The 23,458-nt window shown below is 44.5% G+C and overlaps 1 protein-coding gene across 10 annotated transcripts in view; it reads right to left on the bottom strand.

Moving 5' to 3' along the window:
• PLCB4 (phospholipase C beta 4) overlaps nt 1-23,458 on the bottom strand; it is a 483,912-nt gene that overhangs the window by 124,483 nt on the left and 335,971 nt on the right. For 9 of the 10 annotated variants that reach the window (XM_070381997.1, XM_070381991.1, XM_070381995.1 and 6 more), the window contains 5 exons: nt 12,417-12,496; nt 9,740-9,793; nt 3,466-3,547; nt 2,359-2,459; nt 1,654-1,711 (listed from right to left, as the gene is read on the bottom strand). In XM_070381997.1, coding sequence (XP_070238098.1) covers nt 1,654-1,711; nt 2,359-2,459; nt 3,466-3,547; nt 9,740-9,793; nt 12,417-12,496 — 375 coding nt within the window. Of the gene's footprint in view, nt 1-1,653; nt 1,712-2,358; nt 2,460-3,465; nt 3,548-9,739; nt 9,794-12,416; nt 12,497-12,956; nt 13,001-23,458 lie in introns of those variants that run through there. The other variant, XM_070382001.1, reaches the window with a different exon arrangement.

Below are 23,458 nucleotides of genomic sequence, written 5' to 3' on the forward strand. Positions count from 1 at the left end.
CTGGAGACTTCAGAACCGTTTCTTCATTTGAACAGTGCAAGTGTAGTGCATATCGAGTCTCTGATACATTTAATAGACGGCTGAGCATCAGCTTCATCCCAGAGCACGCAAGTGGCCTTTCTCTAGGAAGCGATAAACTGATGATGTGCTAATCGTCTCCCCACTAAACATCTTCCCTCTTTAGTAGAAAGCAAGATTTTTGCCTCTCTCACCAAAACTTAAGATGACCAATGACCCAAAGTACATGTAAAGCAGAGAGAGATAAAACAATACATTTTTTAAAAGAAACAGAAGATGGGGAAAGGGTTAAGGAGGCAGGGCAAAGCAACTTAACTTCAGATCAACAGTGGGGTAAGAATGTGTATAATATCTGGGTAAAGATTATGAATGTATTATCCGCATAACAAAAAACTAGTGGAGTGAAAAAACTTGAAATGTTTTAAAGTAAAATAAATATTGTGGTGAACTGAAAGGATTACTTTAAAGTAGAGACATCTGTGCTGATACATGAGGGACCTTGTCTCTCCTGCATCCATGCTTCCAGGCTCTGGGTATCATAGCTTCTCAAGTACAACCCTACAAATTGGGAGCCACTGGGCCCTGACTCAAAAGAAAGGAGAAGCCCTTCAGCAAAGGTGTGCTATGTGTCTTCAAACTGGCAAATCAGTCTGCCTGCTGCTTTTTCGTGAGGCAATACCTTCTACCTGGCATGATACTGTCTACCTTAATGTTTTGTCTTTATATGGTATAATGGTTACAATCAATTGTTTTGGAACAAAAATATACTGTCCATCCCTCATTTAAAGTCTTCTTATTATTTAACATATTAGACAAAAAGTGCATTTCCATTTTTTGTATTAACAAGAGCTTCAATGGGTTTCACTGAAAACACTTTCTTGTACATGTAGAGAAAAAAAAAAGTTAATTTTAGTTTTCATAAAAGTTGGAATGTTTATGTGTTCTGAAATATATTTCTCTTGGGCTTAAGCAAATTTTGTCAACTAGTTTTGGTTGTTGAGTGAATCACATTCTAAAATTAGTTCTGAGCTTGTTACAAAAATAAAAAGTAAAAATTTAACCTGTCATCCCACTGGCCTAATATGCACTATGCTTTCACCCAGGAACTCCAGTGTTGTGCTTGTTGTCAAAATATTCTGTTCAAACCTACATATTTTTCTTACATGCAATCCATTAAAAGACAAAAATAAGGCTTTCCCAGTCCATGCAAAAGTATGAGAAAAAGTTAGCGATGGCGAATCCAACTATAGGGTGGTAAACTCAATCCATTCCCTTTCTATTTCTTATAAGTAAATAGAAAAAAAAAAAAAAAGATAAGTACCTTAAATATCATCTTGCAAAACACAGACACATTTAATTAAGTGAACATATTATCAAATTCACACACATACACAGACCCAGAGCTACACATCACAGCAAGAAACCAACAAAAAAGCAGTGTGCAAAGCCAATGAGGAAATGCATGGACACACGGGGGCAGCAGCTGATTTTTGCACCTGGTAAAGCCATCATGGAAAGATCAGCAGGTCAGAAGCAAAGCAAATGGGGGTGCAGGATGCAGGCATGCAATGAGGATGCTGGAGGAAGCAAGCCACTGCACACAGACTGATGGAGTTAATGTATGAAAAAGCTTACTTCATTTAGAAAGCTCACTAATTGGTCTACCGTTAAATAATCAGTTTTGTCTCCATTGCTGAAAAGAAATTTATTAGAAAAAGTAAGTTGTGGTATATGATGCTACAGGAGGCACGATTTACATGTTGACATTTGTGGTTGATAATCCTAAACTTACTTTTCTAAACCTGAAGTAGTGGTGAACTCTTAAAATGGCCAGAGACTGTTTGTAAAGAAAAAAAAAAAAACACCCAACAACAGCAAAGGCAATAAATCACTCCCCCTAACTTATAGAAAATATCTGCAATCCTTCTTTTGCATTATCCAAAGGCGTTATTATAAAACAACATGTAAGTCATCCATTTGAAATAATTGGAATGAATGGACTTTTGAACAACATAATAACATTCCAAATCGAATCTCGTTAGTTCACATAACGGGTTAATACCTAAAGGAGCAGGTTAACATTGTAGGTAGTTAGTAAAGCCAATGCAGGGAGAGGAGGGGGGAAGTTCCAGGTGCTGCAACCAACTTATGTAAAAGTTTCTCAAAAAATCAGAGTGAACTTTTACACCAAATAAACTAAGGGGTGAAAATGTAACCCTGACTAGACATTCCTAGATACTGTCAACATATTATATGAAGGTATTAGGACAAAAAATGGTTTTAAAGTCTAAAAGAGCAAGGATAACTTCGATGTGACACTTTCTCATAAACGGAACTTACATTTTTTTGAAAAGATCCTCTATATCTGTCCGAGGACAAATCTTTTGTGTCAGTTCATAGAACTTTTCATAAGTAAATGCGGCAGGCTCAATTTCATCATTCTGGAAAGAATAGAAGCATTGTCATAAATCAGGCACCGTTCTCTCTCTTTGGAGGATCTACAGAATTGACAGGTTCATGCAGCAGAGTGATGATTACTTGTAATCCCAGGGTTTTCATCTCTGACTCTTCCTGATAGGAGCCAGAAGGTCCAACCGTGGGCCAGCCTACTAGTAATACGGCGCATGTAAAAGAGTGTTTCTAGTTACCACGCACCCATGGTTTGGATGTTCAAACACTGGCCACAGCTGGGCTTGCTCTGGGAGATACTCCATAGAACAAACACAAAGAAACATTTCTTCTTCCGCTCCTTGAAGGAACAATGCAACTACTTGCCACAAGGATGCTGACTAAGTCAAAGCCAATGTTTTCTTATGCTTATTTTGTGAATTTTTACAGGCATCATAAAGGGAGTTCTAAAAGAGTTTACCTTTCATACTGAACCTTATATTTCAAATAGGATCTGTTAGGACAGTAACAGCCTAAATCTTTCTTGCAGTTAAGACATTCATTGCAACTGTTTTATTTTTTAAATTTATTTCAATGCAACTATTTTAAATCCAAAGGGCCACAAACTCAAATGTTTTGCTTGGGGAGAGGTGCTTCATAAAATATCACACAGCTGTCCTGAAGAAGTTAATTTATGAGCCATTTTTCATGCTGACATTGTGCATGGTTCTGTGAATGTTGATGGGCTTCTATAAAATAAGCTTTCAATAAGTTGTGCGAAAGAGCAGCCTGCTGCCATTTCCTTTCCTTAATAAAGTTACCAGGAACATTTGGAAATACGTTATTTGAATACTATAATGTTTAGGTTAAAATGCCCCGAAAACAAAAGGAAGGAAGGATAGAAGGGAAGAGAATAAAGGAAAAATTAACTGTACTATATGTGACTGAACCTAATTCTGAATCTAACTGAATCAGCTTAATATAAATAATCTTACTTATTACATGAGGACAAAAATACACAAAGTGGTTTTAGAACAATGTTATTAAATTAATGAATACCTTTCCACTGGGAAGACCTAGCTCCTTGAGTGCTTGAAAGATCACTTTTTCTGTTTTCCCCGATGCAAAGGTTCTAGTAATACTAGGGCAGAAAAGGAAAAAAAAAAAAGTTGCTATTAATTCTGTTTTCTGTGATGCAAAGATCCAAGATGGTGGGATAGAAGAAAAGAAAAAGGAAAATAAAATCACTTCTCATTTCTGGGTATTTTTCACTCCCCAAACTGGCTCCTGCAATGGCCCTCTGCTGACCAGAGCTGGTTGTGCCAGTCAGGTGACTTGATTCTAAGACAGACAGTCCCCCGGGCTACTTGTGAACATATTCATCCAGGATCCAGACCACTAGACAACCACAGTAATAAATTTTGACCCTATCAATTTGCTTTCTTAGGAAAAAGGGATGCAGATGGACCAGCAGCTCTAGAACAGAAGCTCGTGGTGACTTGGGGACAGGAAGGAGGCCCCTTAGGACTCAGCCCATGCCCGGGGTCACCCTTTCCTGGCCCCATACTGCAGCTGACATGCATTATCAGACATATTTCATTTGTATATATATATTTTTTTTTCTAGCCAAGCACTCATGAGCTACTCTGACATGTCAGTTGCCTCAAGGATTGGGGACTTTATTAAGAAAGTGACAGATATTGGGGAGAAGGGAGGCAGGGGAACAATTATTCAGTGTTTCAGCAGAATCTTGGCACTACCCTGAGATGTGGTATTTTTGAATAACGGTGGTGCCTTTGAACTAGTATGGTGTGCAAGGCTAGGAAAATGGATGACACCTTAAGGAGTGTATTTCCTGATGATGATCAAAGCAGAAGAGAGACTTCTTCTGACTAAAACACTGGAAACACTCAGAACGAACACAGCTGAGCAGAGGACTTAGACCCTGGAATCCACACTTGACTCTGAGCCGTATCTGCGCCACCCAAAGAACCTTCATTCCCACCTGAGTGGAAGCTCAGGTAGTCAGTCACCATAATGACATAAATCAGAAGTTCAGCCACTGGGGGAAGAGAGAGCTGACTTTTGTGTGCCGTGTGGCTGTGGAACCTTCCCAGGAGCACAGGACGGTGAGCCTCCTCGCCTCAGCTTGTGCCATGCCCCGCCATTCGCGTGAGCGGAGGCCAGCTCCATGGGCGAGTGCTGACCGGTCCCCCTAGACCAGGGGGAGAAGGCGCCCCTTCCACTGCAGTGACAGCCTCAAGGAGAGACTAGAAGAACCAGCTACAGGTCAGTGAACCGCTGCGCATTCATTCAAAACTTTACTGTTTCATACTCAGTCTAAGAATACTTCAAGAAGTGCACTTTTAAGAGAGTTTGAGACAACTGTATACAAACATAGGGAGGGCTATGAATTCTCTTTCACAGACCCGCAGACATGGTGGAGCATACATGAGTATTAAACCAGTTTCAGGGCAGAGGGTGCTATGCCCACATTTTCCCACTTCTCGAGAGTTCATGGAAATCTCATACATTGGATTAAAAAGTACTTTATCTGCCCTTTATAATGTAGGGGAAAGTAGCTGCTCATTTTGTCATTTTTGAAAAAGAGTATGCATGTGTTAGGGCTGCCCAGGTGCTTCAGTGGTAATGAGTCTGTCTGTCCACGCAGGAGACTTAGGCTTGATTCCCGGTGGACAACGTGACGTTGGGGAGACGGTGTGGCGGGAGGGAAGAGTCTGCAGGAGGAGGATACTGGCTGGGGCTTGGGAAAATGACAAGGAACAGAAAGCAGGACAAGGACATCTCTCGGGAGTAGGGGGTTAAGGATTTGTGGGGGACAGAGAAACTGAGACGGACAAAACAGGGTGTCCAGGGCCACAAAGGAGGAAAATCCATGTGGGAAGACATCAGTGAGGGCAAAGTCAGAGCCCAGAGACATGACTGTTGAGAAGATAATAAAGGCAAGAGCTGGGAACTCCCTGGCTGTCCAAGTTAGGACTCCAGGCTTCCACTTCAGGGGACATGAGTTTGATTCCCAGTCAGGGAACTAAGATCCCGCATGCTATATGGCATGTGTGAGTACATAAATGAATAAATAAATAAAGACAAGAGGTTATGTGATGGCCAGAAGGGCTTGTTCTCAGGCCCATCTTTGCATGAGGGGACAAGAAAAAGCAGGAGAAGGAAGGGAAAAAGACCATCTCCCTGGAGGTGAGGGGTGGGGGAGGGGGCTGCCTTGTTTCCAGGCAGCTTGCAGAGTTATTCTTGGGCCTTAAATGGATTTGGCTAGGGAGTGAGGAGGGTTGTGGAGCAAAGGTGAATTCTCTGATTTTCCAGAGATGCAGTATTTAGCCAGGAGAAACACACTTATCACAGGTTGAGAGAAACACACTTATCACAGGCTGGGAGCATTCAGATAGCTTCAGAGGGCATTTCTTTGGCAGACAAAATATGTATAAAGGACTGTGATTCATGCAACCCTTTATACACAGCCACACAGAGCACAGCTCAGTGCTTCCCCGCAAATCGTCTTGAATCAAAACACACCACCCTTCCCAAAGGAAGTGTGAGAGAAGCAAATACCCGGAAGTGGTGCCCAGTCCTATCCAATTAAATTCCCTGTTTCAGGAGACCTTACAGATGACCAAGACAGCAGTGACTCTAGAAGCTGAGTCCCCCTCTGCCCTCAAAGCCTCTACAATCCATCCAGCGGTGTTAACACTAGCTTTGCAGTTAAGGAGGAGCATGAAGGGGAGCCCCACAGATCTAGACCTTCACTGCAGCAGGCTGGGCCTTCGGGATGTGGACGGATTATGTGGACGCTGGGCTGTAGGGACCACTCTTGAGGTCTCAGCCCTCTTAGCGCACACTCTCCTTTGGGACTTCTTCTAGCCACAGCTGTTGGTTCTAACTCCAGGTTACAAGGAATGGGAAACAGCAAAAATATATATAAGAAGAGTGACTTTCAAAGCTTTGGTCTGGGTGGGAAGGTAAACTGAGCATGAGTGTGCAGGTTTGGGAGAAAGGCAGATGGCGGAAGAGAAGCACAAAGAAAGAAAGGAGACACAAATTCTTCTTAGACATTAAGCATTGAAAAAAAAAAGCATCGGTTACAACCGCCGAACCCTGATCTAATGACCGTGAAGCCAGATCGCCTCTAATCTTACACACACTACACTAAGTTTCCATTTTAAAACTTCAGAGTGATAGCGATGAAGCCACATTTTAACGTGTTTACTCTTCGTATCCATTAAAACACTCAGAACAATTTCCACCTTGCCCTTGGCAGCTCATCCACACAAAGACTTATCCGCTTTTCACTAGCTCGATATCAATTCTGCGTCAACTCTGTCACACTGCCCCCAGACCACAGGTGTCCTGTGTCAAACACCTGCTAACACTGGCAGCCGCCCCAGAGTTCATGTCAGAGAGCAGTAAAGAGGATGAGAAAACATCTGGGCTATTGCTACGAAAAGAGGTAGGCAATAATTTTGTTCGTGAACAGGCTGGATCAGGCTTCCAAGCTTGTGGAACAGAGGCTTGATCAGCAGGATATCTACAAATGACATCAGAACTGCTGGCTAGGGGTGCTCTGATCACACTTCCCGAACCTTTTCTTGGAAGAAAAATCAGGGGAGCAAGGTATGTAAAAACAGACCCAACTTACACTGCTGGTCTTCACACTGCTATTTGTTCCAAGTTTGGACTTATTACTTCACGTGTATGTGTCTGACTCTTTGTGACCCCAAGAACTGTAACCATCCAGACTCCTCTGCCTGTGGGATTCTCCAGGCAAGAAGAGCAGAGCCAGTTGTCATTTCCTTTTCCAGGGGATCTTCCCAACTCAGGGATCAAACTCTCCTCTCTCGTGCCTCTGGTGTTGGCAGGTAGATTCTTTACCACTGTGCCACCTGGGAAGCCCTGTTACTTCCATACTTATTTTTAAATAAAAATGCACTAAATATTTGGCAATAGCTGTAGGATCCTGAGATACAATAAAATCATTACCCTGCTATTCTCAATAGAGCAAAGGGTTTTATTTAAGACAAGGATGAGTGTAAAGTGTCTTTGCCAACAAACACTGATCAAGGTGGTAGCATGGCTTTTTAAGATTTTTTTTTTTTGAGGTGGACCATTTCTTAAAAGTTTTTATTGAATTTGTTACAATATTGTCTCTGTTTTATGTTTTGTTTGTTTTTTTGGCCACTAGGCATGTGGGATCGTACCTCCTTAACCAGGGATTGAACCTGCAGCCCTTGCAATTCAAAGATGTGAAGCTTTAACCACTGGACTACCAGGGAGGTCCCTAGCAGGACTTTTTTAAAAACTTCTAAAGTAAATGCAAAACTGACCTGCTTGTAAGTTATCAAATAAAAAACAGAATCCTACATATAGGTTCGTAAAGACCACAACAGATGCATGAAGTTGACAACTCTGCTGCTGCTGCTGCTGCTAAGGCGCTTCAGTCATGTCCGACTCTGTGCGACCCCATAGACGGCAGGCTCCTCCCTCCCTGGGATTCTCCAGGCAAGAACACTGGAGTGGGTTGCCATTTCGTTCTCCAATGCATGAAAAGTGAAAAGTGAAAGTGAAGTTGCTCAGTCGTGTCCGACTCTACGCGACCCCATAGACAGCAGCCCACCAGGCTCCTCTGTCCATGGGATTTTCCAGGCAAGGGTACTAGAGTGGGTTGCCACTGCCTTCTCCGTGATAACTCTGGATAACTCTGGAAGCCCTCAATAAAAGGTGAAATAAAAAGATTACTGCCTGGTCTTCTTTACAACATGCATGCCCTGTGTTTCCTCACTGATACCTCAGCTGTGTCACGTGGATACCCTCGTTCATGACTGCTGTCATCCACAGAATTAAGGAAAATGATGATCTCTAGGATAGTTCTATTAAATGTGAAAGGATGCTGAGGGAGATGTCCTCGGGGGAATGCAGAATGGAAGCTTCGAGGCTAGCAGAGAAGGGGGGAAAGGAGAGGCAGAAACGGCCAGTGTGCAGCTGCTCGAAGGCTCTCCCCCAAACGCCATGCAACGGGCGACCTGTGGCCCTCATCCTGACGGTTACAGCCATTCCAAGACAGGCTCCACCTGGTGGCCTGGGTTCTGCCTGTGGCTATTTGCTGGTTGGCTTCTTTGCTAAAGTGTTGGGCAAGAGCTCAACTTGAACGCGAGCCTGGAGAATTCTTGAAGAGTGGGTCGGGGTCTGGGAGCTCATGCTGAGTTCAGGTTCAGGACTCTGAATACACTCCTGGCTTCTGATGGGCAGCAAATGCCCCAGGGCCCAGCCCAGCTTTGGCAATTACCACGGAGTGTTTACCACAAACACCAGCCAAAAAAACACTGGGGAGCTGGGTGAACAACCCCCATCACTCCCACTGCATGGACTTCCAATGGACCCACAGGCCAGGAACAGTCCTAACGCTAGGAGCAGCGGAGCAGAGTGGGGCCCTCAGAGGGTGAGGCATGTTGGCTTGAGGCTGAAGCATAGCGCGGAGGCCGTTTCCAGCTCATTGGCTCTTCACTCCTGGCTCCACCAGGCTGTACCGCCTCTTTCCCCCGTCACTGCTACTTTGGGCAGGGTGAAGGGGAAGCGCCAATCCTGAAGGGGGTGTGGTGGCAGTGACAACACACCCAGACTCAGTGGTGCCCCCTGGCCCTGGGCACAGAGGGCCGACGGAACCCAGGATGAGCGGCAATGTCCAGAGGCATCGCACCTCCTAAGACACATCCCTACCCCCCTACTGTAGGTACAGAACAGAAAAGAAACTTCTCTAATTTTAGCAATGGTTGTTTGGGGTAAGTAGGTGAAAGATGAAAGAAAGTGAAATTGTTGGTTGCTCAGTTGTGTTCCACTCTTTTGTGACCCCACAGACTGTAGCCCCCCAGGCCCCTCTGTCCACAGAATTTCCCAGGTAAGAATACTGGAGTCGGTTGCCATTTTCTTCTCCAGGGGATCTTCTCCAATCCAGGGACTGAGTCTGGGTCTCCTGCATTGCAGGCAGCTGCTTCATCATCTGAGGCACCAGGGAAGCTACTTAAATCCCCAAAACCCACTTTTCTGAAAATTAAAAAAAAACACTCCTTCATTTTCAGAAGTTCTTTATCAGGCTCACTGCTATGCATTCTGAGGAAAAATGCGACTTTACATCCATAAGTGATTTTTACGAAGTAAACACAGCATCTGATAATGTAATTCAAACTAAGATTCCAGAAATACCTGTAACTAAAGCAATTAACAAGTCCTCATGGGGGCCTTTCTCTGTGGACTGGTATCATGAGGGCCGACCCAGGCTGTGCCGAGCACTTGGGAATAACTGACTTACCTCCTAACTGGAATTTTCCCATTTGTGTTGGTCATAAATGCCAATTTCATCCAGCTGGAAAACAACAGTAACAACTGTTTTAATGTTTCTTGGGAGGAATAGCTTCCATCTGGTTAAAAACTTGAAAAGAAAGTTCACTCAAACAAAGACTATTTATTCAGAAAACCAGAGACAATCGCACACCATGAGATACATTTACTGTTTGTCAGATTTAGCTAATAAAAATATAACTCTCAGTTAAATTCGAACTTCAGATAAATAATACTTTTTTTTAACTATACGTATGTTCCAAATATTGCTTAGGATAACTAAAACATTATTTGTTACTTATTCAAATTTCACCGAGAGTCCCATATTTTATCTGGTAATCCTAGACGAATTAGGAAATTGGGTGTTTGCATTGAACACAGCAAATTATTGGCACTTGTTTGGTGACTGTTCTTGTCCTTGACTGCTGCTTTTTAATAATCTACTAAGGGGTTAAGAAAGGCTAGGGCATGGTGACAGCAGCAGGCTTGTCTGAAGTCAGTGGGGACGCCCCCGGCCCTCACCCCTCTGCCACCCCAGGGAGCAGGGAAGTGCAAAAGGAGAAGCAGGCAGGCGCGAGCCCTCTGTGACCTACTTCTCATGCAACTGATGGATGGGTGGACACCATCTCCATGAAGGAATCTGAATCCTTAACTTGTCCCTGTCAGAGAAGTTCATCAACTCAAACTGATGGTGAGAAATGCTGTGCTTTTCCCAGGTTTTCAGGACTCAGGGGGACCTGGAACACCTATCCTTTGGTGCCAGGGCTGTTCTTAGCTACTGATTCCATTCTCACCGTTCTTGTAAATAATCTAACAATCTGCAGAACATGAGGAGTTGGTAAAGCTTCTGTCTTAAGTCAGTGTTCCTCGAAGCACAAATGGCTACCTTTAAGGGGCTGGTTTCAGGACCACAGGAGTAAGGCAGTGGGCAGGCAGGGAGGGACAGTCACATCAAGCTGTGCTCTCAGCCGGGCTTCGTCCCGAGGCCACTGGGACCTCTGAAGTGTGATCTGCGCCAGGCCTGGCGGCAAGGGGGCAGGCTCTGATACCCTGTCTCAGCCTGTCATTGGCTGTGGGCTTCCTTTCTGAAGAAGGGGCGAGTGTGGGGTCAGCCCTCCTAAACCAGGGACATGAAGGGTCAATCTTAAGGGACGCTGTGGATTTTGATATGGGCAGGGGTCCTGGAGCTGGGCCCCTGGGATACTCTGGGAGGTAATGATCTACTGGTGATCCTCTGTAGGCAGAGGGTGGTCCTCTGGAGAAGCAGGCAGACGTGAGTCCTGAGTGACCTCACCCTCCAGCAGCTGGTGGATGGGTAAACACCAGCGACGAAAAGCAGTCTGGGTGGGACACCCACGAGGGCAGCTGAGATCTGGCATCTGGACACAAGGAATTGGCTCCCCCAGGCCTAAGAGGGCATGCCAGAAGTCTGAGACCCTTCGGGATTCCATGACCTCAAAATATCTGCTGGGTTGCTCTTTATTTTTAAGAAATCATGCCAGAGCAACTGCAGAGGGAAAGGAGAAGCAGCTGCACAAAAACAGGAAAATACACGACTGAACAACTCCCCTCTTCTAAGACAACAGGGAAACACTGGAATGAGGACATCAGAATCAAAATAAGTAATTCTGAGTGAGGGGGAGTGAGGGGCCAAGCACCGGCTTTGCATGGCCTCATTTGCTCTGCGAGGACTCTTACGAGCGGTGTCACCACCTTCATGCACAGATGAGGACAGTGAGGCACAAGGTAAGAACTTTCCCAAAGTCCTCGGGCAACGAAGTGGCTAATGCCGGGGATTACAGCATAGCCCATGCTCCCAGAGCGCCGCCAAAGGAACCAGAGCAAGACACGGAAGGCCTGGGGGCAGAGCTCTCCTTCCATCACCCAGAAGCCAAGGAGTCCCACCCTGGGTGCTGGCCGGGCCCGGCTAAGAGACGCGTGCAGCTTGCTCGGTGCAGGCTCTCCCCGCACCACCCGCCGCCTGCCCTGGGCCCCGGATCACTGCTTCTCAAACAGGCGGACTGGGGCTTTGGCTAGGGTTTCTACTTGAGTAACTTTCACGTCACCCATAAAGAAAAACTTGATAGGGTTAAAAGCTACCACCTGGCGCCTCTCTGAATTTTGGATACAGTGAGCTGGGGGAAGGAAGGCCTGCCTTCTGAAGTTCAGAAGTACCTTTGGATGCCTGACTGCTTGTGAAACAGTCCCTGGGGCCAGTGCTCCTCTCCCTCCAGAGTGGTGGGTGCTTCTGCCGAATGGAGCCGTACTCCCCATCCCTCAGTCTCATGCAGTAGAGGCTCGAGCTGCACCCAGCCCCCAGCTATGGCACCAGGCACACAAAGCTACTATCGGCAGCCTGAGGACACAAAAGCCCAGGCCCACAGCCCAGGGGACACTGAGGAGGTGGAGTTCCAGTACCTTCCTGCCACCAACCATTCCCCTCAAATAGATTTTGGGCTGTGGGCATCACACATGCCTGCCAGGTGGCAGGAAGGGTACCGGGGTGTACAGGTCAATGACTTCTCCAAAGTCAGGAGCGCAGCGGGGAAGGCAAGGCAGGTGCTGCCTGGTGCGTGTACGCAGCCTTCCTCTAGTCTGCATTCGCTTGGTAAACGCCAAGCGCAAAGGGTCATGCAAACAAAACTCACTGCTTCTTGAGGCACGTCATCGGGCTGACGTTGTTGGCCCTGAAGTTGTGAATGATGGATCTCAGGCCTTCGACCCATTGCTGAAAAAGAAAGAGAAAGTGTTCCCAGTGAGCAAATCCACCGGAGCTAAACCGGGAGGTCCTTATTAGACAGCCCATATCCATTTAGTGGAAGAATAATATATGCTTTTCTTTATCTCCTTCCTGCCACACACCCATTCGCATCAAACGCTCAATATTTTGTGCTTCAATAAACAGCTTTCACTCATTCCATGAAGATAAATGCGGCACACACAGTCATTAAACACTGGGCTGTCATGAAGGAATGCTGCCCACTGGCTGGCTGGTTAAGTCTTCTGTTTGCAGCCTGCTGAAATGTAAGTCCCTTCAGCTGCCAGCAATCTTTACTATTTCTAAAGCAGCATTATACAGTACATAGTGACATGTGTAATTATTCTTGTGTTAGAGGAGGAATGTATTAGGGTTCATCCATTTTATTGTGGGATTCTATTTCAGTGTAAGAATTTGTCACCTCTCTTACCTGTCTGTGTTTTCCAGGAAAGCCTCAAAAAGTAAAGCCGGCACTGACTGGCAGGATACCCAGAAGAAACAGCAATGTGCTTGCACAGTTTCTGTAGAAGGCCTTGGACTTGAGCGTTAGTTTATAACATCACTCCAAGGATTTACAGGGACGAGTGAAGAAGCCCGGGTGCGGCAGTGAAGGAATTTAGGTTTCCCAAGGGCATTTGACTAGAAAAGGCTGGCCTGCGAATTAAGGCCAACTCTGCTCGTGGGCCCAATAACAGATGCCAGTGATGCCACACCACGCTTCTAAAATAATCACACTCTTGGCAAAACGCTCTGTAGCAAATTCATAATACTGGGGGTTCAAACAGAACTGGGGCCCACACATAAGCCAGCCTTTACTTTCTTAGGTTTACAGTCTGACTGCTGTAGCTCTGTGCTGAGGAGCGAAAGTGTTTTGAAACAGTCATGTAAATGTACAGTCTACCTTCCCTGTCCGACACGGCAGCCACTTGCTGCATGTGGCTAAATTAAACTGAATAAAAATTAACGAAATTAATTAATTAAATTTCAGCTGAATAAAAATAAAATTCAGCATCTTCTGCACTCATCACACTCAAAACCCAATGGGTGTACCATATCAGACAGTGCAAATAAACAACATTTCTGTCATCACTGAAGGTTCCATTGGATAGAACTGCATAGTATTACCAGGTTGAACATGGTCAAAGGGATTAAGTCACTTGCAAGGGCCAGAGGTGATGAATGAGTTCTATATGTCTGTGTGGTTTTAATTTTAATTGTGATATAATACATATAATGTGAAATTTACCATCATAACCTTTTTTAAGTGATCAGTTAGTAGTATTAAGTAAAAGACAAATTTTTGCACAACCAGTACCTCCAGCCATCTCTAGAACACGTTTCATCTTGCAGAACTGAAATTTGGCTCAGTTAAACAGAACCACTTAAACAACCACTTCCCATTTCCCTCCCGCCCCGCCCCAACCCCTGGCAACCACTCTCCTTTCTGCTTTCTGACTTTAAGTACTTAAGGTACCTCATCTAAGTGGAATCATGCAGTATTTGTCTTTTGTGACTGGCTTATCTCAGTTAGGTTAATGTCCTCCTCAAGGCTTCTCTGTGTTGTAGCCGGTGTCAGAATTTCCTTTCTTTTTAAGGCTGAATAATATTGCATTGCATGTGTAGACCACATTTGGTTTATCTGTTCATCTACCAGTGGATCCTCGTGTCATCGCTAAGACTCATGCTGCTGTGAACATGGGCGTACAGGTGTCACCTTAAGTTTCTGCTTTTGATTCTTTTGGACATATACCCAGAAATGGAATTGCTGGATTGTATGGTAATGTTGCTTTTACGTTTTTGAGAGGCTGCCATATTATTTTCCACAGCAGCTACATCATTTTACAGTCTCCCTAACAATGCACGAGGGTTCCAGTTTCTCCACAGCCTTTCCAAATTCGCTATTTTCTGCTTTTGTTGTGTTTTGAGAGGTGCCACCCTAACGGATATGAGTCTATAGGAGAATTTTTGTGCTTTCCTCTTTGAGCCCCAGTCAAACCTAACAGACTTCTGGAGGAGGACTTGGGAGAGATGAGGAAAATTTCCTTTCACAAAGGAAAGGAAATTCTGATGACTCTAAATCGCATCGAAAGCCTCAGCAAGCATGATGATGAAGTCAGAATTCTAAGGGAGGAGGAAGAAATGAAATAGCAGCATTAAAGAAATGCCTCAATTATTTTCCTCATCAGACCTTGCTTCCTCTGTCAGGATAAATATGGGACTCTGACTCCCTGGGGATGATCAAGTATCCTGTGATTGGCCTAACAAGCCGCAGGCCCACAGTTTCCCAAGAAAAGACAGAAAAAGCACAGATAATTTGATTGGCATGAACTGGGAAGCACCGAAGTCTTTGTTACATGTTCCAAAACACAAAACAAAGTCCATGGTTTCCTGAGGGCAAAAAAGTGGACCATTTCTGACACTGTTCATTGGTTCTTTCAGATCATTCTGATTCAGTTGTTTCTAAAAACAAACAACAGAGAGACTGGACTTTGAGGAGGCTTCAGTGACATTCATCCATTTTTTGAAAATACAATGTGGTAACAAATTTGCTTATTTATTGTGATGGAACAGTCCTTGCGAGTGACCTTTGAGGTCATCACACCTGTGACGTGGCTCACGCTTTACTTAGTAGAAATGCTCCCGGTCCCCACAAGCACAGGGAGGAAGCTTCAGTTTCTCCTCTTTTCGATACTAAATGTGAGGTCCACAGCCTTGTCCAAGGTCACACAGTGGCCAGTGCAGGGCAGAGGCAATCAGAACTTGGTTGTCTGCCCTTCGTGTGTCTGGGAACTTTGTCCTCAGGGGTCATCCACATATCTCCTTCCATGACGTGAAAAGATCCATCAACCTTTCCTTCTGTCTGTTATCTTAATGTACACTTGGCATAATAAGGCCAAAACACTGTGGGAAATATGCTAAATGTTTTGCTTTTTGGTTTTGTTCTTATTAAAACATAAAACAGAGGAAATGCCAGCAGGTGTCAGTAGAACCTTAGAATTTAGTTGTAAAGTTAGAAATGAGATAAATGCATATCAACTTCTTTGAATGTTTCCAGATTAACAGAAGCAAAAAAAAAAAAAAAAAAGCCGATTTAGATATGGTTTTCTGAACTGCTGAAAATAAGCATATATGTAAATAGTCTACCTAACACCCCACAAGGCGTATCTTAAAGCCTTGGGCTGCATATTTCTAGAAGGATTATTCCCCGACACGCACTGAGCTCACACACGGGCTCCATGGTGGCTCAGGGTGTGATGCCTTCTACTCTGGGTGTCTTCCCTTGGGTCGGCGGTCCTGAGTGGGCACACGCAGCCTGGACGCAGGAGAACCAGCCCACAGAATCCATTCAGCTACGATGCGCAATCTTCTGCACCTCCTCGGAGGCTGTAAAGGCCCTTGTTCTCTCACTTTCCAGCTCTTCCAATTCTGTCTAAATTAACGTAAAGCTTATTTCAGGCCTTCTAAGGAAGGATCCTTTGAGAGACTCTCGGGGGCCAGTGCTGGATGCTTGGGGAGGGGGAAGGTGGGCAGAGCAGGAGCTGCCCCTGAACGGACCCTGGGGACTTTCCCCCCCTCACTGTCTCTCTGGGACCTTTCACACTTATCTTCGTTATGCAGGCCCCACAGTGTCCATTTTCCAAGCAAATGTCTGGGCTCACCCTTAAACACTAGGACTCTCATAGACAAAATAATCTCTTTCCCATTAAAAACCAAATGTAGAGAATAACAAAAAAACAAACCAACTCAGAGACACAGAGAACAGGCTGGTGACTGCCAGTGGGCAGGGGGAGAGGTGGAGGGCTGGGGCAGCGGGCGGCACGGACTGCAGGCACGAGAGGTTCAAGGACATACTGTACAATGTGGAGAGTACAGCTGCTATTCTGTAATAACTGTAAATGGAAAGTAACCTCTAAAATTGTATAAAAGCAAAAACATAAAAAATTTAATGAAAAAATACTCTCTACAGAGGAAAAAAAAACAAAAAATAAATAAAAAACTCCCCAAATGTATAGAGACATAGACATAACAGACCTAAACCAAAAGATACATGAATTTACAGAGCATGTATCTTGCTTTTTCTCCTTTAAAAACATTTGGCAATTTTTTAAGGTATGAAAATGATATTTAAATGCTCTGTGTATAAAAATGCAAAAAAAGAAAGCAAAGAGTAAAGACCACTCCAAATCCCATTACTCATCCTGAGAGCTGACAACACTTTGCTGTCTGAGCTTCTACGCTTTTTCTATACATGTAGTCCTCCTAAAATAACTGGTCCCTCCAGTCAGCATCACTTCAAGTAGAGTTGTTTTCCTTCAACTCAATCTTATTTCTAGATTTTGTTCCAGAAGCATTCTTCTTGTTTTTGTTGTTCAGTGGTAAGTCATGTCCGATGCTTTGTGACTCCATAATCTGCAGCACACCAGGCTTCCCTGTCCTTCACTATCTCCCTGAGCTTGTTCAAACTCATGTCTATTGAGTCAGTGATGTCATCTGACCATCACATCCTCTGTTGTCTCCTTCTCCTCTTGCCCTCAGTCTTTCCCAGCATCAGAGTCTTTTTCAGTAAATCAGTTCTTTGCATCAGGTGGTCTAAGTATTAGAGCTTCAACCTCAGCACTAGTCCTTCCAATGAATATTCAGAGTTGGTTTCTTTTAGGATTGCCTGGTTTGATCTCCTTGCTGTCCAAGGGACTCTTAAGAGTCTTCTCCAGCACCACAGTTCGAAAGCATCCATTCTTCGGTGCTCAGCCTTCTTTATGGTCCAACTCTCACATCCATACATGACCATTGGAAAAACCATGGCTTTGACTCTAAGGACTTTGTCAGTAAAGTGATTTTTCTGCCTTTAATACACTGTCTAGATTTGTCAAAGCTTTTCTTCCAAGGAGCAAGCTTCTTTTAATTTCATGGCTGCAGTCACCATCTGCAGTGATCCTTTTTGGTTTTTAGTCAAGGTAGCAAATTTCAATGCAAAAACCAGCAGACCCTGTGACACTCTCTAAATGTGCTATGCAATTTTCTCAAAGGTAAGCTGCAGGAGCATCCTCTCTAATCATACAGTGTTTGCTTTCAAAGAGAAGGCTACAGTGGAGATGGTGGAGGCATCTTAAACTCACAAGTTAACTGAGACTTGCTCTGTAAGGTGTAGTCCCGGGACCAGCAGTGTCAGACTCACCTGAGAATTGTTACAATGCAAACCATCAGGCACCATTTATGAAATCTGCCCCTTGGGCTGGGAAACAACGCTCATGTTCTTAAAGTCTTGCACCCTGGAGTATTCGACCCAGGACTGAGGCAGAGCCTGGTTCAGGAATTAGAAAACCCCAGGGGTAAAAGCTTCCCTGGTGGCTTGGAGGGCTTCCCTGGTGGCTCAGATGGTAAAGAACCCACCTGTAATGCGGGAGACCTGGGTTCAATCACTAGGTTGGGAAGATCCCCTGGAGGAGGGGATGGCAACCCACTCCAGTATTCTTGCCTGGATAACCCCATGGACAGAGGAGCCTGGCGGACTACAGTCCATGGGGTTGCAAAGAGTCGGACAGGATTGAGCAACTAAGCACAGCACAGGGGTAAAAGCAGGAGAGTGAAGATGCTGGTGATTTAGGCAAGATTCTACCTTTTGAATTGTGCTTATCTGGGATGCTAAAACCATTCTAAAATTAAACAGCAGATCTACCAATGTTTGTATACCATAGACCAATTTCCACATCATGTTAAAAAGGAAAAAATAAAACAACTTTTCTCTTCATGTCAACTATTTTCTCCTGGTTCTAATAAGGAGAGAAATAAGGATAGGTAAAAGGAATTGAGTGCTACGCTGGCAAGAGACCAGTGTCAGTGCTGAAAACTCCCTCCCGGCATGGGACAGAAGGCCCACAGGCAGACAATGACAGTGGTGACAATAAAAACCAGGCAAAGAAAACTGAAAGTCACCTTAACTGCTGCCTCAAAGGTAACAGAGACAGAACAGAATTGCATGCATAATAAAGGAGCTATGCTGGCAGTCCTAGACAAAGTCAGTTGATAAAACTCAGGATGAAAGGTTAAATTAAGGAGCCTATGCAAAGCACACAATAGCAAACTATTGAAATAGGGGTTCAAACACCAATGTGGGTTTTGGGGAAAAAAAATCAGCAGATGGAAAACCCCATTAATGATTTCAAAGCCCTTTGAAAGTCAATAATACTTCTTATTAAAGTTTCAAATCCAAGGGAACACTGCTGCTGCTGCTGCTAAGTCGCTGCAGTCATGTCTGACTCTGTGTGACCCCAGAGACGGCAGCCCACCAGGCTCCCCCGTCCCTGGGATTCTCCAGGCAAGAACACTGGAGTGGGCTGCCATTTCCTTCTCCAATGGATGAAAGTGAAAAGTGAAAGGGAAGTCGCTCAGTCGTGTCCGACTCTGCGCAAACTCCAGAGACAGCAGCCCACCAGGCTCCCCCGTCCCTGGGGTTCTCCAGGCAAGAACACTGGAGTGGGGTGCCATTTCCTTCTCCGATGCATGAAAGTGAAAAGTGAAAGTGAAGTCGCTCAGTCGTGTCCGACTGTGTGTGACCCCAGAGACGGCAGCCCTCCAGGCTCCCCCGTCCCTGGGATTCTCCAGGCAAGAACACTGGAGTGGGCTGCCATGTCCTTCTCCAATGCATGAAAGTGAAAGTGAAGTCGCTCAGTCGTGTCCGACTCTTAGCGACCCCATGGACTGCAGCCTACCAGGCTCCTCCGTCCATGGGATTTTCCAGGCAAGAGTACTGGAGTGGGGTGCCATTGCCTTCTCCAAAGGGAACATTAAGGGGTGAAAAAAAGAACAACGAGAGCCTTTTTCCCCTTGACGTAGTCTGAGTCTTCCACAAAACAAACCTTTCTATCTGCTCTTCTTTGTACGGATGGGCCTGCATAATATTTATACTTTCCTAGTCAAAATCAGTTTAGGCACTCACAGATAGTCAAAACAGTCTGTCAGCCTGGCTGGTTATCTTGACCACACTAGGTCGAAAAGAACCTCTAAATAGTCACAAGGAAGGAGGGGACACTGTGCTATTCTTGGTCGTCACCCAGAAGCTAAAGTGTCACATTCCCATTCCAAATGGGTTTCTGTTCACTATCATTCCTAAGACACCATTTTTCCATCACTTAAGTGTAACTCTGGAGCTTCCCAGGTGGATCTGTGGTAAAGAATCTGCCTGCCAATACACGAGGCTAAAGAGATGCAGGTTCAATCCTTGGGTTGGGAGGATCCCCTAGAGGAGGAAATGGCAACCCACTCCAGTATTGTTTCCTGGAAAACTCCATGGACAGAGGAGCCTGATGGGCTACAGTCCATGGGGTCACAAAGAGTTGGACATGACTGAGCACACACAGACACACACACGCCTGACTCTACCCATGACAGTCTGATATCTTGTAACAATTTTCTATTGGACCTACAGAATCTTGTCCTAAATAACCACATCTCATTCCAGATACCTACTCCGATAAATATACTGTTGAGAGAATCAGGATATGATACCCCAAAATATGCCATTTTGGCATAAGAATTATTTTGAGCTGAATTTTCCTGAAATCCTTATCTGCCTCAAAGCAGAGCCTCACAATGGAACTGGATTGTCATAAATACTCTCCCCAGAAGCAACACTAATCTTCTCTTTCGGAAGATGAAAAGTTGACACCACACCCAAACAGAAATCATCCAGGACTGCCACACCTCCTGTCTGTCCTCCTCAGGACCCATTTATCTTCCCTAAAAACCATCTGCCCCTTGCCCCCTCTCCACCCGCTGTTAACATGCTATATGAACTCTAAAATTTCACTGCTCTTTGGGGCTTCACTTCTTTCTGTGACGCCCCTGTGCACACAAAATGAAAACTTAATTAATTTGTATGCCTTTTCTCCTGTTAATTTGTCTTGTTATCAGCCTATTTCACAGACCCAGCCTAAGTCACACATACATATATACATTCAGAATAAATTTATGCTCGTGTTTACTTGCGCTTTCTGAATGAACAACATACTATAAGCAATACACGATGCTTTTTAATGGCTCAAAAGGCACAGAGCAGCAACATTCAAAAAGAAAATGAGAGGGACTTCCCTGGTGGCCCCGTCGTTAAGAACCCACCACGCAATGCAGGGGACATGGGTTTGATCCCCTGTCAGGGAACTGAGATACCAATGGTACAGAGCAACTAAGCCTGAGTGCCACACCTACAGAGTCCATGTTCCACCAAGGACAAGACCCTGCCTAACAGCCGGGACCCCATGCGCAGCAGCTCAGACCCAATGCCACCAAATAAATGAACATTTTTAAAAAGAAAAGAAAATGAGATGTCATGTTTATTTTACATAACAATATTTTATATCCATATGGAGAACTCTGAAATAATTGAAGAATTATAAGATTTTAAGAGAACACAAAGCATCATTTTATGCTGGTCAGAAACTACCAGTTTTGTAAGAGTGCATTTTTGGTCTCAACTGTCAGATTTGCAGAATCCTGGTGGTGAGGGATGGGAGAAGAGCTGATGAATTAAAAGGTGTTCATGAAATTGTTTCCGCGGCTGATGCCTGTATTTAAGATCTCTGAGGTCACTTTTTCTCCTGACACATGTCAGTTGACAACACTAGCAAATTAAGCCATGCCAAAATGAACACCACTTGACATGCAGACAAATGCTACCTGCTGAGGGTCTGAATAAGTATCATCAGTCACAGAGCCTCTGTCTGTCTATACTTCCAGGCAACATCACCGATCAGTCCAGCCTGATCAAATGTACAGGTAATCCCACAAACCAAACAGGATTTCAAGATAAAAAGTACTAAAAAGAATTTAAATCAAAGGGTTTGAGTTTCATTATCTAATTTCATTTATGGAAAAAAATCCCACACTTCCTCTGCTCTCTCCCCTAAAAATTGGGGAGGGAAGGAAGAGACATGGCAGCAGGAAAACAATAAAAAGGATGTTAATGGTAAAGATGAATGACTGTCTGCATTAGATTGTTCTGACACATCTGGGAAAATATTGGGCTGAGCAATGCCTCTATGACATCATTTGCTTACTTTTTTCTTTGCAAAACAGTAGTTCTGAAAGATATTGTGTCTCTTCAATAGGAATGAATGAATGAATGAATGCATACCCATTTGGGGGAAAAAAAACTGAATGTCCCTCCTCCTGGCTGAGACTGGTATGAGAATATATCACTGCTTATGAGATAGCTATAGTAAAGAAATTCTGCTAAATAAGGCTTCTTCATGCTCATTTGACCAAAGAACCTTCTTTGCACGTGGACTTTTTTGCGGAAAACACTGTGCAGGCCTCCGATTATGGGAGCACTGCCCTATGACCACACCTCCTAGAAATAGTGACATTAAACGGTTACCTGAAAAGTACAGCAACAACACACTGTGCTACAAGTGGAGGAGACTAGTCCTCCAATTGGGAGCTGCAGCAGAGCGTGTGCAGAACACAGGACCTGGAGTGGACCCGGGACCCAGGGCCCAGTGCCTGGGTTCAAGACACCAGCTCGCCACTTATTGTCTGTGTGAACTTGGGCAAGCTACTCAACTCTCTGGGCCTATTTCTTCCTCTGCAAATGAGAATAATCCATCTCACAGGACTGTTTTGAGAATTAAAGGAGATAACGCCTGCCAAGCACTCTGAACAGTATCTAGCATCCAATATAAAATAAAAACTTCACTGCTGCTGTTCTTCTTATAATTATTAGGGGCCAGTGAACTTTATCTGTAAAGAGCCAGGCAATAAATACTTCAGGAATTGGGGGCCACATATAGCTGTCTGTTGTACAGTTTTTACGTTTTGTTTTAATAATCTTTTCAAAATTTAAAAGCCATTTTTAGCTCACTGGCTATACAAAAATCAGGCTGAGGGGGAATTCCCTGTGGTCCAGTGGCTAAGACTCCACATTCCCAATACAGGAGGCCCAGATTTGATCCCTGGTCAGAGAACTAGATCCCACATGCTGCAACCAAGAGTTCACAAATTGCAACCAAAGCCCTGCATGCTGCCATGAAGACTGAAGATCCTGTGTGTTGCAGCTAAGACCCGCTACAGCCAAATAAACAAAATAAACATTTTAAAAAGTCAGAGCAGAGGGCTGGATCTGCCCATGGACTGCGCTATTATGATTATTAAATTATTTCCTTAGAGGCAAGAGAGTCTCATCTCAGGCATTGCCAACCCACCTCCTCACGTGTCCCGTCTTCCAATTATACCCCAAAGATAAGAAAACACACAAACACATGTAGGCCCATGTTACACACACATTATGTTCCCAACGACATTTTTTTTTTGCTAGCAGTAAAAACTGGAGCTATGTGGTAAATGGAGAAGCAATTTACAGCTAGTGACATTTTTCTGTCCCAGGGGCCAAAAGGTGAAATTCAAACTTCTGGTACAATTAGAGTAATTCATTTTGCATTCCCTTGGCAGAGTCATTTGATAACACTTGCAATTAGGGCAACCCGAGTGACTGCAGGCTGGGCCCAGGGCTGAGTCTTTTCTCAGGAAACCTTCGAGTTCATGAAACCTCAGCAGAGAAAACATGTCCCCTGTGAAGATCACAGCATTTGGAACAGAAGAGGCTGAGAGGTTTCCAGAGAAGCAAGAGAGTCAACAACCTAGAAAACCCACCTTAAAGGTCATGGGGACTTACATTGAAGCCCAAGAAAACATTTTAAAGGCCAAGAAAATACATGTGATAAAACCGTTAATGATAAAATATAGTACTATGTTAAACTGCTTTCCTGGTGGCTCAGACAGTAAAGAATTGCCTTGTAATGCGGGAGACCTGGGTTCGATCCCTGGGTCAGGAAGATCTCCTGGAGAAGGGAATGGCTACCCACTCCAGTATTCTTGCCTGGAAAATGCCATGGACAGAGGAGCCTGGTGGGCTACAGTCCATGGAGTTGCAAAGAGTCA

This window comes from Bos mutus, chromosome 13, assembly GCF_027580195.1.
Source record: "Bos mutus isolate GX-2022 chromosome 13, NWIPB_WYAK_1.1, whole genome shotgun sequence".
NCBI lineage: Eukaryota > Metazoa > Chordata > Mammalia > Artiodactyla > Bovidae > Bos > Bos mutus.